The 17,500-nt window shown below is 39.1% G+C and overlaps 1 protein-coding gene across 1 annotated transcript in view; it reads left to right on the forward strand.

Moving 5' to 3' along the window:
• The window catches only part of LOC128698401 (dolichyl-diphosphooligosaccharide--protein glycosyltransferase subunit 1), a 75,038-nt gene that overhangs the window by 5,273 nt on the left and 52,265 nt on the right, over positions 1 to 17,500 (forward strand). Inside the window, exons 2-4 of the mRNA XM_070084992.1 lie at positions 3,980 to 4,090; positions 7,611 to 7,859; positions 8,389 to 8,585. Of these exons, the coding sequence (XP_069941093.1) occupies positions 3,980 to 4,090; positions 7,611 to 7,859; positions 8,389 to 8,585 (557 nt within the window). The remainder of the gene's footprint in view (positions 1 to 3,979; positions 4,091 to 7,610; positions 7,860 to 8,388; positions 8,586 to 17,500) is intronic.

A 17,500-nucleotide genomic window follows, 5' to 3' on the forward strand; every position in this document is an offset into this window, starting at 1 on the left:
GAGGGGAAAAGGGTGAGTGGTGCACTTAGGAGTCTGTGGAGACAAAGAACTTTGTCCTTGGAAGCAAAGAGGGGAATGTATGAGAGTATAGTTTTACCAACACTCTTATATGGGTGTGAAGCATGGGTGATGAATGTTGCAGCGAGGAGAAGGCTGGAGGCAGTGGAGATGTCATGTCTGAGGGCAATGTGTGGTGTGAATATAATGCAGAGAATTCGTAGTTTGGAAGTTAGGAGGAGGTGCGGGATTACCAAAACTGTTGTCCAGAGGGCTGAGGAAGGGTTGTTGAGGTGGTTCGGACATGTATAGAGAATGGAGTGAAACAGAATGACTTCAAGAGTGTATCAGTCTGTAGTGGAAGGAAGGCGGGGTAGGGGTCGGCCTAGGAAAGGTTGGAGGGAGAGGGTAAAGGAGGTTTTGTGTGCGAGGGGCTTGGACTTCCAGCAGGGGTGCGTGAGCGTGTTTGATAGGAGTAAATGGAGACGAATGGTTTTTAATACTTGACGTGCTGTTGGAGTGTGAGCAAAGTAACATATGTGAAGGGGTTCAGGGAAACCGGCAGGCCGGACTCGAGTCCTGGAGATGGGAAGTACAGTGCCTGCACTCTGAAGGAGGGGTGTTAATGTTGCAGTTTAAAAACTGTAGTGTAAAGCACCCTTCTGGCAAGACAGTGATGGAGTGAATGATGGTGAAATTTTTCGGGCCACCCTGCCTTGGTGGGAATCGGCCAGTGTGATAATAAAAAAATAAATATATATATATACGTACTCATAAATTCTAGTGGATTCAAATCAAGCAGGAGAAAGCTGGTAGGCCCACGTGTGAGAGAATGGGTCTGTGTGATCAGTGTGCACCATATAAAAAAAATCCTGCAGCATGCAGTGCATAATGAGAAAAAAAATGACTTTTTTTTTTTTTTTTTTTAATTAAAATGCCGACTTTGTGGTCTATTTTCGTCTAGTATTTATGGTTGTATTCTCGTTTTCTTGGTCTCATTTAATAGAATAGAATAGTTTTACTATGAAAAGACCCTTGAAATGGAGCTCAAAGTAGGGGAAATGTTTGATTTTTGCCAATGTTCAAAAGTAAACAAATGATGTCATTGTCCAATAAATGTCCAACTAGCCATTCTAATATGCAGTCATGAATGGGTTGACATTATTTATACAATTATTACAATATTGCAGTAGTCTGCATAACAGTAAATCTTCTATTTTTTGTTTGAATAAAAATTCAAAATAGAAAGCAAGAATAATATCAGAGGGGCCTGGAGACGTGACTGATGAACAAAGAAAATGTTATTTTAGAGCCAGAAATGTCTGCATTGTTCATTCTGGACCCTATTTTGAAATTGTCATATTTTTTAATTTTTGTGAAATTGGCCAAATTGCAAATTTCTGACCATGTTATTGAGTAGTTGAAATCAGTAAATGGGCAGTTTCTTGTACTCAATCGATAGAAAAAATGGAGTTCTAAAGAAATAGCTGAGTTTGGTTGACTGGAACAATGGAATTAGACGAAAATAGGGCTCAAAATGGGTGAAATTGCCGGTTCGTAAATATCGCCGAGGTCGCTAACTTCGCGAGAGCGTAATTCCGTCAGTTTTCCATCAAATTTTCGTTCTTTTGGTGTCATTACAATCGTGACAAGTTTCTCTTATTTCATAAGTTTTTTTTTTTTTTTTTTTTTTTTTTTTTTTTAAAAAAATTTTCGACACCAGCAGACTCCTCAGGATTTGGGGTCTCGACAGTCAAGGGGTTAACTCACTCTCAGCATCAAAAATTTTTCAAAAAAAAAAAAAAATCCTATAAAATAATAGAATATTTTTCTGATGGTAATGACACCAAGAGTATGAAATTTGATGGAAAAAGTTACAAAATTACGCTCTCGCGGAGTTAGCAATGTCGGCAATATTTATGAATCGGCAATTTCGCCCACTTTGAGCCCTATTTTCGGCCAATTCCGTTGTTCCAATTGACTAAAATCATAACTATTTTGCTAGAACTCCATTTGTTCTTTTGATTGAGTACCAAATTTCAAAATAGGGCCCAGAATAAACGAGACAGACATTCCTGGCACTAAAATAACATTTTCTCTGTTCATTAGTCATGTCTCCAGGCCGCTCTTATATTACTCTTGCTTTCCATTTTGAATTTTTATTCTCACAAAAAACAGAAGATTACTGTTATGCAGACTACTGCATTATTGTAAAACTGGTATAAATAATATCAGCGCACTTGTGAAAGAATATTAGACTCACCAGTTGACGTGTATTGGACATGTGGCGTGATTTGTTTACTCTTGAACGTTGGCAAAAATCGAACGTTTCTGCTACTTTGAGCTCAATTTCAAGGTACTTTTCATTGTGAAACCAATCAATATCATCTCTATTTCTGTAATATATCTTCCATTTTATCAAATGAGACGAAGAAAAAGAGAATACAACCATAAATACCACATGAAAATACACTGCAAAGCCGGTTTTAAATGAAAAAGTCGGGTTTTTTTCTCATTATGCACTGCATGCTGCAGGATTTTTTTAGTACTGTGCACACTGGCCAGGCAGACCCATTCTTTCATATGTAGGCCTACCAGCTTTCTTCCACCAGATTTGAAGGTGCTAGAATTTTGGCACATAAATACGGGACCGACACTGGCCATCAAGCCGTACATATACCGGACCGACTCTGTAAGGGTTAAGATACCTGCTGCCCCTGTTCACTGAATAGTAAATAGGTACCTAAGTGTTAGTTGACTGGTGTGGGTCACAGCCTAGGGACAAAATTAATCTAATTTGCCCAAAATGCTCTGCATAATCTGGAGCTTTCTATATAGTATGTCATTGATGTCAGCTAGTCTGTATACATTGTACATGTAGAAATGAAGACTATTAATATCAAGGTGATGTAATCAGTTCATCACCCTTGAAGACAGTTTTGAAGTGGTCAATCCCTCAACCTGGAGGAGCAGTGTGAAACTGAAGCATCAGAATGAAGACCTTTATATTGCCAAAGGTGAGGCACAGAAAATGTTGATGCCAGAAGAGGCAGAGCTCACCAGTAGAAGTGAGAATGTAATAGCTGAGAGGCATGGTAACACACATACTGGGTAGGTCCTTCTCAGATCCAACCTATCTCACTTGTAATAGTGGTCAGGCAGTAAATTTGTTGAAGATGTCCTCTGTACCAAGATACCATTGTGTTGCACTATCAGACACAGCAACACTATAGTATCCTGGTATAAGGACATCTTTGACAACTTTGTGAGAGGGTTTGGATTTGAGAGGGACCTGCCCAGTAGGCTTGCTACACTGGCTCTCAATTATATATTCTTTTCTACTAGTAGGGTCCACCTCTTCCGCCATCTTGAATATTTTCTGCGCATCATCTTTGGCAATATGTCTGTTCTGATGCTTCAGCTTCGAATTATTCCAGACTGTGGAGCAGAACACTTCTCTAGGCTGAAAGACACACTTCAAAACTGTCTTTGAGGGTGATAGCCTGATCACATCATCATTACATCCCCACTGCTTTTGCTGCCTCCTTTGTATTCAACTGAAGAAGCCTGTGTAGGCAAAACGTTTCAAAATAAAGATACCTAACTATTGCACAAGTCTTAATTGTAAACGTATTGGCATTGTATATTATTCACAGCTTTTTCTACATCTCTCCATATATTTGAAAGCTATTTTAGACATAAAATATTTAAAGTTGTAAATTGTGACTAAATTGTTTGTAAAGCTAGGTCCACAGAGAGATCACGTGTGCTGATATGGTATAAAAATTATGCTTCATTCACTGTTAAATTATGTTGCCCTGTCTATGAACAACCCTAACGATCTGTAGATTTTTTCGTGTTCTCAGAATATCTTATTGAAAGTGTAATTGCTCTTTTGTTGTAAATCATAAAGTGCTACTTACACAACATCCCACATACTATTCATCAGAAGTGCATTTTTTTATTTTTTTTAATTATCTAGTCAGGTGGCACAGTCCTCAAGTTTGGAGAAGCTCGTGTTCAGGAGCATCGGGATATTGAATTCTACAAGGTGGAGTTGAAGGATGCTCTCCAGCCAGGCAAAACTGTAAATGTAAGTATTTTTTTATAATAAAAAACTTTACAATACAGTGGACCCTCGACCAACGATATTAATCCGTTCCTGAGGGCTCATCGTTAGTCAAAATTATCGTTAGTCGAGTTAATTTTCCCCATAAGAAATAATGGAAATCAAATTAATCCGTGCAAGACACCCAAAAGTATGAAAAAAAAAATTTACCACATGAAATATTAAGTTTAATGCAATAGAATAATTACAATAACAACAATAACAATAGATTAATAACAATAGAATAAGACACTTACCTTTAATGAAGATCTGGTGGTGATTGATGGGATGGGAGGAGGGGAGAGTATGGATGGTGTTAGTGTTTAAAAGGGGAATCTCCTTCCATTAGGACTTGAGGTGTCAAGTCCTTGAGGACATTGTTTTTCCTGAACACTCTGGGAGTTTCAGAGTGATACACCAATAAAGGCTTCACTTTGAAATCACCACTAGCATTAGCACACATCACCACTAGTTGCAGGCATTTTTTAATTAAATCGTCATGCATCTTCCTAGCCTTTTCACATATGATCGCTTGAGACATGCTGTCTCCTGCTATCTGTTTTTCGTTTATCCACACCAATAACAGTCTCTCAACATCTTCTATCACTTGCGATCTCAGTTTCAAAAACATAGTTGCACCTTTGGCAAGAACAGCTTCCTTGATTGCTGTTTTCTTCCCCACAATAGTAGCGATGGTTGATTGGGGTTTTGTGTATAACCTGGCCAGCTCGGAGACATGCACTCCACTTTCATACTTAGCAATGATCTCTTTCTTCATATCCATAGTAATTCTCACCCTTTTTGCTGTAGGATTGGCACTAGAAGCTTTCTTGGGGCCCATGGTGACTTATTTTGCAGGTGCAATCACTACAAACGCTGTGATAATATGAAATGTTCCGATTGTATGTTTGGATGGGACCGTGGTGGCTGGCTGGCTTGTAAACACTGGCCACAAGTGGACGCGTCTTGGATAGAACGAATCGCGTTGGTCGAGTTTTTTAGCGCTAGTCGAGGCAAAATTTTTGCGTTAAAATGTATCGCTAGTCGGATTTAGCGTTAGACGATGCTAGCGTTGGTCGAGGGTCCACTGTAATAAATATTTAAAAAAAATTTAATATATGTTAAAAATTGTAATGTGTTGGTGAATAAGTTGCAATGTCCCTGTATTGAAAGAATATCCGGTATAACCATGTTAGTCGTGGAGATATGGTCATAAAGATATTGGAGACAAGTGGTTGTTGGATGATCTTGTAGGGAAGGATGGTGGTAAGATGGTTCCTAAGGTAGTGGTTGTTAGTGTTTGAAGTTGTTGCTATGATGTTTGTGTCATAAAAGTTAGCCTGGAAAAGTCATAGGCATCTGCTTGGTTGCAGGCAGTGTATATAAATGCAGCATCTGCTTAATTACTAAATCCATTGCATAAAGTTGCCGCACCAGAAGTTACATTTGACTGTCAATTTTTTTTCCTTGGTCAAAAAAATCCTCATTGTTATCTTTTCTCTTATTATTCTTCTTCACTTTGGTGTATTTTCTTGTCATCTGTGAATCTTGCATATCAGTTCTACCTGCTTGCCATAATCAAACCTTGTGAACCTCTTGTCAACAAGTTTAAACTCAAGTTATTCACTACTTCTTTTTGACAACTTCAGACATGCATTGATGATTGGTTTCTATACCAACATACTATGATGTTGCTGTGTAACAGTATATATTATTGATGGTTCAAATTACTGACAACCTGATAAGACTCAAGTGCAATGCTTTGGCATCTTTATTGGCAAAATGTTTCAGTTAAAGCTTGCAGCTTAGGCAAAATGTTTTGGGCAATAAAGATACCAAAATGTTGCACAAGTGTCTTTATTCCTCAGCATGTCAGTGCTATATACCATCAGTCATATGATACCTATACTTATACACAAATAACCCGCACATAGAAGAGAGGAGCTTACGATGACGTTTCGGTCCAACTTGGACCATTTACAAAGTCACACTAACCAGAAGTGGAGCACGACAGCTATATATAGGCAGGAAGAGGTAATGGTGGTAGTAGTAGTAGTAGTGGTAGTTATTATAGTAGTAGTAGTAGTAGTAGTAGTAGTTATAGTAGTAGTAGTAGTGGTGGTGGTAGTGGGGAACTAAGGAGGAGGAGCCAGTCAAATATAAAGACAGGGGAGCACTGCAAGGGAGCTAGGTGCCCACAGAGGGAGAGCAAGTGCACAGAGGTGGGGGGAAGGGGAAGTGATGAAATAAATAATGAAGGAGCAGAAGCATGCACTGTGCACTTGCTCTCCCTCTGTGGGCACCTAGCTTCCTTGCAGTGCTCCCCTGTCTTTATATTTGACTGGCTCCTCCTCCTTAGTTCCCCACTACTACTACTGCTGCTGCTGCCACCGCCGTCGCCGCCGCTGCTGCCTCCTCCTCCTCCTGCCTATATATAGCTGTCGTGCTCCACTTCTGGTTAGTGTGACTTTGTAAATGGTCTAAGTCGGACCGAAACATCGTCATAAGCTCCTCTCTTCTGTGTGCGGGTTATTTGTGTATCGTTCCAGTCACGGTATTGTGCCTTTTTTTGTTATTTATACCTATACTTATTTGACATAACACCATGGTATCTGGTACAAAGGAAGTCTTCTGCAACTCCTTTGTTAAACAACTGTTTCGCATAACCTACTGCCACCAATGAGCCATGCTTCCCTGTGACATCACCACCAGCTGCTACACCTCACTTATGTGCCAATATATAAGGTCTGGTTGCATGCCTTTGCTTTAGGCTTCAAGGATTGATCTCAAAACTACTACTGCACATAGGAGAAATATTTGACAATAAAGATAGCCATGTGTTGCACATGTCTTATTCATGAGTTTGTTGATACTGTATACCATCAAGAATATGAAAAGGAACCACAAAGTTTAGATGAAGCATAAAAGCAAGATACATTACATAGATGACACTGGGGGGAGGATGCTGTTGAGGTAAAAGTATACATCTTAGCCTACTTAAGTGCTGCTTTTGAATCAAATCATAATTAACATACACATGTATTTTCATTTACAAAATTGGTAATAGATTTTTCACATACTTTGAGTATTGCTGACAGCACTTGAATAGCATATTCAGACAGCATTTGTGGAATGGTCTTGCTGTTTCAATAAACATTGCATGACACTATGTTGGATTCAGTTTATTACAGAAAGTTCTGGTGAGAGCCCACAGCCTTTTTTCCTCTCAACACTTAGGCCTCCAGAGTCTGACTGGTAAGAGCAGGCAGCTCTGAGGTAGTTAAATGTTTTCTGCATGCACTGAAGTAATAGACTTTCGTATAAATTAACTGTCAATAAGGCTATCAATGCCTTGACTGAGGAAGGGCGTTAAATGAGGAAATTCGAGTGACATTCCCAACTTAATGAATAACATTTACATTTATCTTAGTTGCTGATGAAAAGTTTTTCATCTAGTGTAATAGTTCACAAAAAAATTTATATTTTATTTTATAAATTCTTCTAGGTTGAGGTAGAAATCATCATGACCCAGTTGCTTGAACCATACCCAGCCACCATCCAGCAAGGAGAGAAGCAGCTAGTCCGTTATGCTGGGAATCATTACGTCCTCAGCCCTTACACTACCACAACCCAGACAACTACTGTTACACTTCCATCTCCTAACATTGAATCCTACTCACGCCTCAAGCCCACTACCCACACAGACACTTCAATAACATATGGCCCATATGATGGTGTTGCTGGATTCTCTGAGGTAATAATTCTTGATTTTTAAATTATCCTACAGTTTTGTAAATTATTTGCATTTTAGAATTCTAAGGATACTTAATGGTAGGCTTTAATTCTTTTAATTGAGATTGTTAAACTGGCTTCCCTCAGTTATTTAATAAGTTATTCATACACTCCCTTCAAATTCAGTGCTTCATTATTTATGGGTTTTGGTTGTCCAGCTTTTGTTGATATGTAACCAGTGAATAGATTCAGTTATTCAACATTTTTATGGCTTGATAGATTTCCCACCTGGTGTTATTTGAAAATGCCAATACTAACCATATTAGTGATGTTTTAGAGATATTGCCTTGAGATTCACATTGAATCGAAATGTAAAACAAAATTTACAATAATAACATAATTTTGTGTTATTCTTGCTTTTTAGTTTCTCTGGATCTAGGAATGTAACCCCTCCTTCCCCTCCCCCATCCTCTGTATCTGTAGGTATAACTGTTATATATTATATACTTGGTAAATGCCCAGAATGTTTAATTCTTATGGTCCATTTTCAGGATCCCATGAATATTCATTTTGAAAATAACTCCCCGTTTTTGGCTGTAACAAAGCTTGAACGTGTTATTGAAGTGTCCCACTGGGGCAACATAGCTGTGGAGGAAACCATTGATGTTTTACATATTGGTGCCAAGCTGAAGGGCCCTTTTTCACGTTATGACTACCAGCGTGAACATAACAGCTACTCTAGTATTAAGTAAGTTTAAGTACTTTTTTGTAACTTTTTTTTCTGTTAATTCATTCAATTGTGCATCACATTCCACTAATGTCTTGGCAATATAAATTGATATTTTTTTTGGCAAGTTTACAGTGGTTAGCTGTAAATTAAGTATAACTCAGACTGTGTGAGGTAATGATGTATACTGTGCTAAAATAAGAAAATAGAAACCCTTGGTATTAATATAAAAAACAAAGGTATGAGGTAGGGGTTAGCAGTGTTAGTTGAGAGTAGTTTTTTCATGAAAGTGTGATTGATAATATAAGGGCATAAAAGTTTTTTTTTTTTTTTTTTTCAACAAGTCGGCCGTCTCCCACCGAGGCAGGGTGACCCAAAAAAGAAAGAAAATCCCCAAAAAGAAAATACTTTCATCATCATTCAACACTTTCACCACACTCGCACATTATCACTGTTTTTGCAGAGGTGCTCAGAATACAACAGTCTAGAAGCATACACATATAAAGATACACAACATATCCCTCCAAACTGCCAATATCCCAAACCCCTCCTTTAAAGTGCAGGCATTGTACTTCCCATTTCCAGGACTCAAGTCCGACTATATGAAAATAACCGGTTTCCCTGAATTTTTTTTTTTTTTTTTTTTCAACAAGTCGGTCGTCTCCCACCGAGGCAGGGTGACCCAAAAAAGAAAGAAAATCCCCAAAAAGAAAATACTTTCATCATCATTCAACACTTTCACCACACTCACACATTATCACTGCTTTTGCAGAGGTGCTCAGAATATAACAGTTTAGAAGCATATACGTATAGAGATACACAACATATCCCTCCAAACTGCCAATATCCCAAACCCCTCCTTTAAAGTGCAGGCATTGTACTTCCCATTTCCAGGACTCAAGTCCGACTATATGAAAATAACCGGTTTCCCTGAATCCCTTCACTAAATATTACCCTGCTCACACTCCAACAGATCGTCAGGTCCCAAGTATCATTCGTCTCCATTCACTCCTATCTAACACGCTCATGCACGCTTGCTGGAAGTCCAAGCCCCTCACCCACAAAACCTCCTTTACCCCCTCTTTCCAACCCTTTCGAGGACGACCCCTACCCCTCTTTCCTTCCCCTATAGATTTATATGCTTTCCATGTCATTCTACTTTGATCCATTCTCTCTAAATGACCAAACCACCTCAACAACCCCTCTTCTGCCCTCTGACTAATGCTTTTATTAACTCCACACCTTCTCCTAATTTCCACACTCCGAATTTTCTGCATAATATTTACACCACACATTGCCCTTAGACAGGACATCTCCACTGCCTCCAACCGTCTCCTCGCTGCTGCATTTACCACCCAAGCTTCACATCCATATAAGAGTGTTGGTACTACTATACTTTCATACATTCCCTTCTTTGCCTCCATAGATAACGTTTTTTGACTCCACATATACCTCAATGCACCACTCACCTTTTTTCCCTCATCAATTCTATGATTAACCTCATCCTTCATAAATCCATCCGCCGACACGTCAACTCCCAAGTATCTGAAAACATTCACTTCTTCCATACTCCTCCTCCCCAATTTGATATCCAATTTTTCTTTATCTAAATCATTTGATACCCTCATCACCTTACTCTTTTCTATGTTCACTTTCAACTTTCTACCTTTACACACATTCTCAAACTCATCCACTAACCTTTGCAATTTTTCTTTAGAATCTCCCATAAGTACAGTATCATCAGCAAAAAGTAACTGTGTCAATTCCCATTTTGAATTTGATTCCCCATAATTTAATCCCACCCCTCTCCCGAACACCCTAGCATTTACTTCTTTTACAACCCCATCTATAAATATATTAAACAACCATGGTGACATTACACATCCCTGTCTAAGACCTACTTTTACCGGGAAGTATTCTCCCTCTTTTCTACACACCCTAACCTGAGCCTCACTATCCTCATAAAAGCTCTTTACAGCATTTAGTAACTTACCACCTATTCCATATACTTGCAACATCTGCCACATTGCTCCTCTATCCACTCTATCATATGCCTTTTCTAAATCCATAAATGCAATAAAAACTTCCCTACCTTTATCTAAATACTGTTCACATATATGCTTCAATGTAAACACTTGATCTACACATCCCCTACCCACTCTGAAACCTCCTTGTTCGTCCGCAATTCTACATTCTGTCTTACCTCTAATTCTTTCAATTATAACCCTACCGTATACTTTTCCTGGTATACTCAGTAAACTTATTCCTCTATAATTTTTACAATCTCTTTTGTCCCCTTTCCCTTTATATAAAGGGACTATACATGCTCTCCGCCAATCCCTAGGTACCTTCCCCTCTTTCATACATTTATTAAACAAAAGTACCAACCACTCCAACACTATATTCCCCCCTGCTTTTAACATTTCTGTCATGATCCCATCAGTTCCAGCTGCTTTACCCCCTTTCATTCTACGTAATGCCTCACGTACCTCCACCACACTTACAGTCTGCTCTTCTTCACTCCTAAAAGATGGTATACCTCCCTGGCCAGTGCATGAAATTACCGCCTCCCTTTCTTCCTTAACATTTAAAAGTTCCTCGAAATATTCTCGCCATCTACCTAATACCTCCCTCTCCCCATCTACTAACTCCCCTACTCTGTTTTTAACTGACAAATCCATACTTTCCCTAGGCTTTCTTAACTTGTTTAACTCACTCCAAAATTTTTTCTTATTTTCATTAAAATTTCTTGACAGTGCCTCTCCCACTCTTTCATCTGCTCTCCTTTTGCACTCTCTCACCACTCTCTTCACCTTTCTTTTACTCTCCATATACTCTGCTCTTCTTATAACACTTCTGCTTTGTAAAAACCTCTCGTAAGCTACCTTTTTCTCTTTTATCACACCCTTTACTTCATCATTCCACCAATCACTCCTCTTTCCTCCTGCCCCCACCCTCCTATAACCACAAACTTCTGCCCCACATTCTAATACTGCATTTTTAAAACTATTCCAACCCTCTTCAACCCCCCCACTACTCATCTTTGCACTAGCCCACCTTTCTGCCAATAGTCGCTTATATCTCGCCCTAACTTCCTCCTCCCTTAGTTTATACACTTTCACCTCCCTCTTACTTGTTGTTGCCACCTTCCTCTTTTCCCATTTACCTCTTACTCTAACTGTAGCTACAACTAAATAATGATCCGATATATCAGTTGCCCCTCTATAAACATGTACATCCTGGAGCCTACCCATCAACCTTTTATCCACCAATACATAATCTAACAAACTACTTTCATTACGTGCTACATCATACCTTGTATATTTATTTATCCTCTTTTTCATAAAATATGTATTACTTATTACCAAATTTCTTTCTACACATAGCTCAATTAAAGGCTCCCCATTTACATTTACCCCTGGCACCCCAAAATTACCTACTACTCCCTCCATAACATTTTTACCCACTTTAGCATTGAAATCCCCAACCACCATTACTCTCACACTTGATTCAAAACTCCCCACGCATTCACTCAACATTTCCCAGAATCTCTCTCTCTCCTCTACACTTCTCTCTTCTCCAGGTGCATACACGCTTACTATAACCCACTTTTCACATCCAATCTTTATTTTACTCCACATAATCCTTGAATTTATACATTTGTAGTCCCTCTTTTCCTGCCATAGCTTATCCTTCAACATTATTGCTACTCCTTCTTTAGCTCTAACTCTATTTGAAACCCCTGACCTAATCCCATTTATTCCTCTCCATTGAAACTCTCCCACCCCCTTCAGCTTTGTTTCACTTAAAGCCAGAACATCCAGTTTCTTCTCATTCATAACATCCACAATCATCTCTTTCTTATCATTTGCACAACATCCACGCACATTCAGACTTCCCACTTTGACAATTTTCTTCTTCTTATTCTTTTTAGTAATCTTTACAGGAAAAGGGGTTACTAGCCCATTGTTCCCGGCATTTTAGTTGACTTTTACAACACGCATGGCTTACGGAGGAAAGATTCTTATTCCACTTCCCCATGGATATAAAAGGAAAAGTAATAAGACCAAGAACTATTAAGATAAAATCAAAGAAAAATCAGATGAGTGTGTATAAATAAACGTGTCCATGTATGTGTAGTGTGACCTAAGTGTAAGTAGAAGTAGCAAGACGTACCTGTAATCTTGCATATTTATGAGACAGACAAAAGACACCAGCAATCCTACCATCATGTAAAACAATTACAGGCTTACGTTTTACACTCACTTGGCAGGACGGTAGTACCTCCCTGGGTGGTTGCTGTCTACCAACCTACTACCATCTACTATCCCTTCACTAAATATTACCCTGCTCACACTCCAACAGATCGTCAGGTCCCAAGTACCATTCGTCTCCATTCACTCCTATCTAACACGCTCACGCACGCTTGCTGGAAGTCCAAGCCCCTTACCCACAAAACCTCCTTTACCCCCTCTCTCCAACCCTTTCGAGGACGACCCCTACCCCGCCTTCCTTCCCCTATAGATTTATATGCTTTCCATGTCATTCTACTTTGATCCATTCTCTCTAAATGACCAAACCACCTCTACAACCCCTCTTCTGCCCTCTGACTAATACTTTTATTAACTCCACACCTTCTCCTAATTTCCACACTCCGAATTTTCTGCATAATATTTACACCACACATTGCCCTTAAACAGGACATCTCCACTGCCTCCAACCGTCTCCTCGCTGCTGCATTTACCACCCAAGCTTCACACCCATATAAGAGTGTTGGTACTACTATACTTTCATACATTCCCTTCTTTGCCTCCATAGATAACGTTTTTTGACTCCACATATACCTCAACGCACCACTCACCTTTTTTCCCTCATCAATTCTATGATTAACCTCATCCTTCATAAATCCATCCGCCGACACGTCAACTCCCAAGTATCTGAAAACATTCACTTCTTCCATACTCCTCCTCCCCAATTTGATATCCAATTTTTCTTTATCTAAATCATTTGACACCCTCATCACCTTACTCTTTTCTATGTTCACTTTCAACTTTCTACCTTTACACACATTCCCAAACTCATCCACTAACCTTTGCAATTTTTCTTTAGAATCTCCCATAAGCACAGTATCATCAGCAAAAAGTAACTGTGTCAATTCCCATTTTGAATTTGATTCCCCATAATTTAATCCCACCCCTCTCCCAAACACCCTAGCATTTACTTCCTTTACAACCCCATCTATAAATATATTAAACAACCATGGTGACATTACACATCCTTGTCTAAGACCTACTTTTACCGGGAAGTAGTCTCCCTCTCTTCTACACACCCTAACCTGAGCCTCACTATCCTCATAAAAACTCTTTACAGCATTTAATAACTTACCACCTATTCCATATACTTGCAACATCTGCCACATTGCTCCTCTATCCACTCTATCATATGCCTTTTCTAAATCCATAAATGCAATAAAAACTTCCCTATCTTTATCTAAATACTGTTCACATATATGCTTCAATGTAAACACCTGATCTACACATCCCCTACCCACTCTAAAACCTCCTTGCTCATCCGCAATCCTACATTCTGTCTTACCTCTAATTCTTTCAATTATAACCCTACCGTACACTTTTCCTGGTATACTCAGTAAGCTTATTCCTCTATAATTTTTACAGTCTCTTTTGTCCCCTTTCCCTTTATATAAAGGGACTATACATGCTCTCTGCCAATCCCTAGGTACCTTCCCCTCTTTCATACATTTATTAAACAAAAGTACCAACCACTCCAACACTATATCCCCCCCTGCTTTTAACATTTCTGTCATGATCCCATCAGTTCCAGCTGCTTTACCCCCTTTCATTTTACGTAATGCCTCACGTACCTCCCCCACACTTACATTCTGCTCTTCTTCACTCCTAAAAGATGGTATACCTCCATGACCAGTGCATGAAATTACTGCCTCTGTTTCTTCCTTAACATTTAAAAGTTCCTCAAAATATTCTCGCCATCTACCCAATACCTCCATCTCCCCATCTACTAACTCCCCTACTCTGTTTTTAACTGACAAATCCATATTTTCCCTAGGCTTTCTTAACTTGTTTAACTCACTCCAAAATTTTTTCTTATTTTCATTAAAATTTCTTGACAGTGCCTCTCCCACTCTATCATCTGTTCTCCTTTTGCACTCTCTCACCACTCTCTTTACCTTTCTTTTACTCTCCATATACTCTGCTCTTCTTATAACACTTCTGCTTTGTAAAAACCTCTCATAAGCTACCTTTTTCTCTTTTATCACACCCTTTACTTCATCATTCCACCAATCACTCCTCTTTCCTCCTGCCCCCACCCTCCTATAACCACAAACTTCTGCCCCACATTCTAATACTGCATTTTTAAAACTATTCCAACCCTCTTCAACCCCCCCCACTACTCATCTTTGCACTAGCCCACCTTTCTGCCAATAGTCGCTTATATCTCACCCGAACTTCCTCCTCCCTTAGTTTATACACTTTCACCTCCCTCTTACTTGTTGTTGCCACCTTCCTCTTTTCCCATCTACCTCTTACTCTAACTGTAGCTACAACTAAATAATGATCCGATATATCAGTTGCCCCTCTATAAACATGTACATCCTGGAGCCTACCCATCAACCTTTTATCCACCAATACATAATCTAATAAACTACTTTCATTACGTGCTACATCATACCTTGTATATTTATTTATCCTCTTTTTCATAAAATATGTATTACTTATTACCAAATTTCATTCTACACATAGCTCAATTAAAGGCTCCCCATTTACATTTACCCCTGGCACCCCAAATTTACCTACTACTCCTTCCATAACATTTTTACCCACTTTAGCATTGAAATCCCCAACCACCATTACTCTCACACTTGATTCAAAACTCCCCACGCATTCACTCAACATTTCCCAAAATCTCTCTCTCTCCTCTACACTTCTCTCTTCTCCAGGTGCATACACGCTTATTATAACCCACTTTTCACATCCAATCTTTATTTTACTCCACATAATCCTTGAATTAATACATTTATAGTCCCTCTTTTCCTGCCATAGCTTATCCTTCAACATTATTGCTACTCCTTCTTTAGCTCTAACTCTATTTGAAACCCCTGACCTAATCCCATTTATTCCTCTCCACTGAAACTCTCCCACCCCCTTCAGCTTTGTTTCACTTAAAGCCAGGACATACAGCTTCTTCTCATTCATAACATCCACAATCATCTCTTTCTTATCATCTGCACAACATCCAAGCACATTCAGACTTCCCACTTTGACAATTTTCTTCTTATTATTCTTTTTAGTAATCTTTACAGGAAAAGGGGTTACTAGCCCATTGTTCCCGGCATTTTAGTTGACTTTTACAACACGCATGGCTTACGGAGGAAAGATTCTTATTCCACTTCCCCATGGATATAAAAGGAAAATTAATAAGACCAAGAACTATTAAGATAAAATCAAAGAAAACTCAGATGAGTGTGTATAAATAAATGTGTACATGTATGTGTAGTGTGACCTAAGTGTAAGTAGAAGTAGCAAGACATGCCTGTAATCTTGCATATTTATGAGACAGACAAAAGACATCAGCAATCCTACCATCATGTAAAACAATCACAGGCTTCGTTTTACACTCACTTGGCAGGACGGTAGTACCTCCCTGGGTGGTTGCTGTCTACCAACCTACTACCTATAAAGGCATAAAAGTAAAATAAAAAAAAAGATGAACGATTGTAGGGCAAGGGAGAGCAGATATGTAGACACATACCTCATTAATAGTTTTAGTGCATCACTAATACAGAACTTTTCAATTACTTTTTTATTTATTTTTTTTTAACGGCCATTTCCCACCGAGACGGTGATCCAAAAAAGAAAGAAAAACCCAAAATGTAAGGAAAAAAACTCGTCCGTCAACACTTTCACCATCATTCCTATATAATCACTGTCTTTGCAGGGGCACTCAGATATGACAGTTTAGATGACACTCCAAACAGCCAATATCCCAAACCCCCCTTTAAAGTGCAGGCATTGTACTTCCCACCTCAAGGACTCAAGTCTGGCTAACCGGTTTCCCTGAATCCCTTCACAAAATATCCTGTTCACACTCCCACAGCTCATCAGGTCCTGAAACCCATTCACTCCTATCCGACACACTCACACACACTTGCTGGAATATCAAGCCCCTCTCCCACAAAATCTCCTTTACCCCCCTCTCTCCAATCTCCTAGAACGACCCCTACCCTTCCTTCCACTACAGATATATATATGCTCTCCAAGTCATTCTGCTTTGTTTCATCCTCTCTAAATGGCCAAACTACCTCAACAACCTCTCTTCAGCCCTCTGACTAGTACTTTTAGTAACTCCACCCCTCCTCCTAATTTCCACACTACGAATTCTCTGCATAATATTTACACCACACATTGCCCTTAGACACAACATCTCAACAGCCTCCAGCCTCCTCCTTGCTGCAGCATTTATAAATCGTGCTTCACACCCATATAAGAGTGATGGTACCACTATACTCTTGTACATTCCCTTCTTTGCCTCCATGGATGGTTTTTTTTTTTTTTTTTTTTTGTCTCCACAGACACCTCAAAGCACCACTCGCCTTTTTTCCTTCATCAGTTCTATGGTTAACCTTGTCCTTCATAAACCCATCTGCTGACAAGTCAACTCCCAAATATATGAACACATTCACTTCCCTCCAATATGATATCCAATTTTTCTTTATCTAAACTGTTTGATACCCTCATCACCTTACTCTTATCAGTGTTCACTTTCAACTTTCTTCGTTTACACACCCTCATAAAACTCGTATACTAACCTATGCAGCTTTGCTTTAGAATCTCCCAAAAGCACAGTATCATCAGCAAAAAGTAACTGTTAACTCCCATTTTGTATTTGATTCCCCATAA

The sequence above is a fragment of the Cherax quadricarinatus genome, chromosome 14, assembly GCF_038502225.1.
Source record: "Cherax quadricarinatus isolate ZL_2023a chromosome 14, ASM3850222v1, whole genome shotgun sequence".
Taxonomy (NCBI): Eukaryota; Metazoa; Arthropoda; class Malacostraca; order Decapoda; family Parastacidae; genus Cherax; species Cherax quadricarinatus.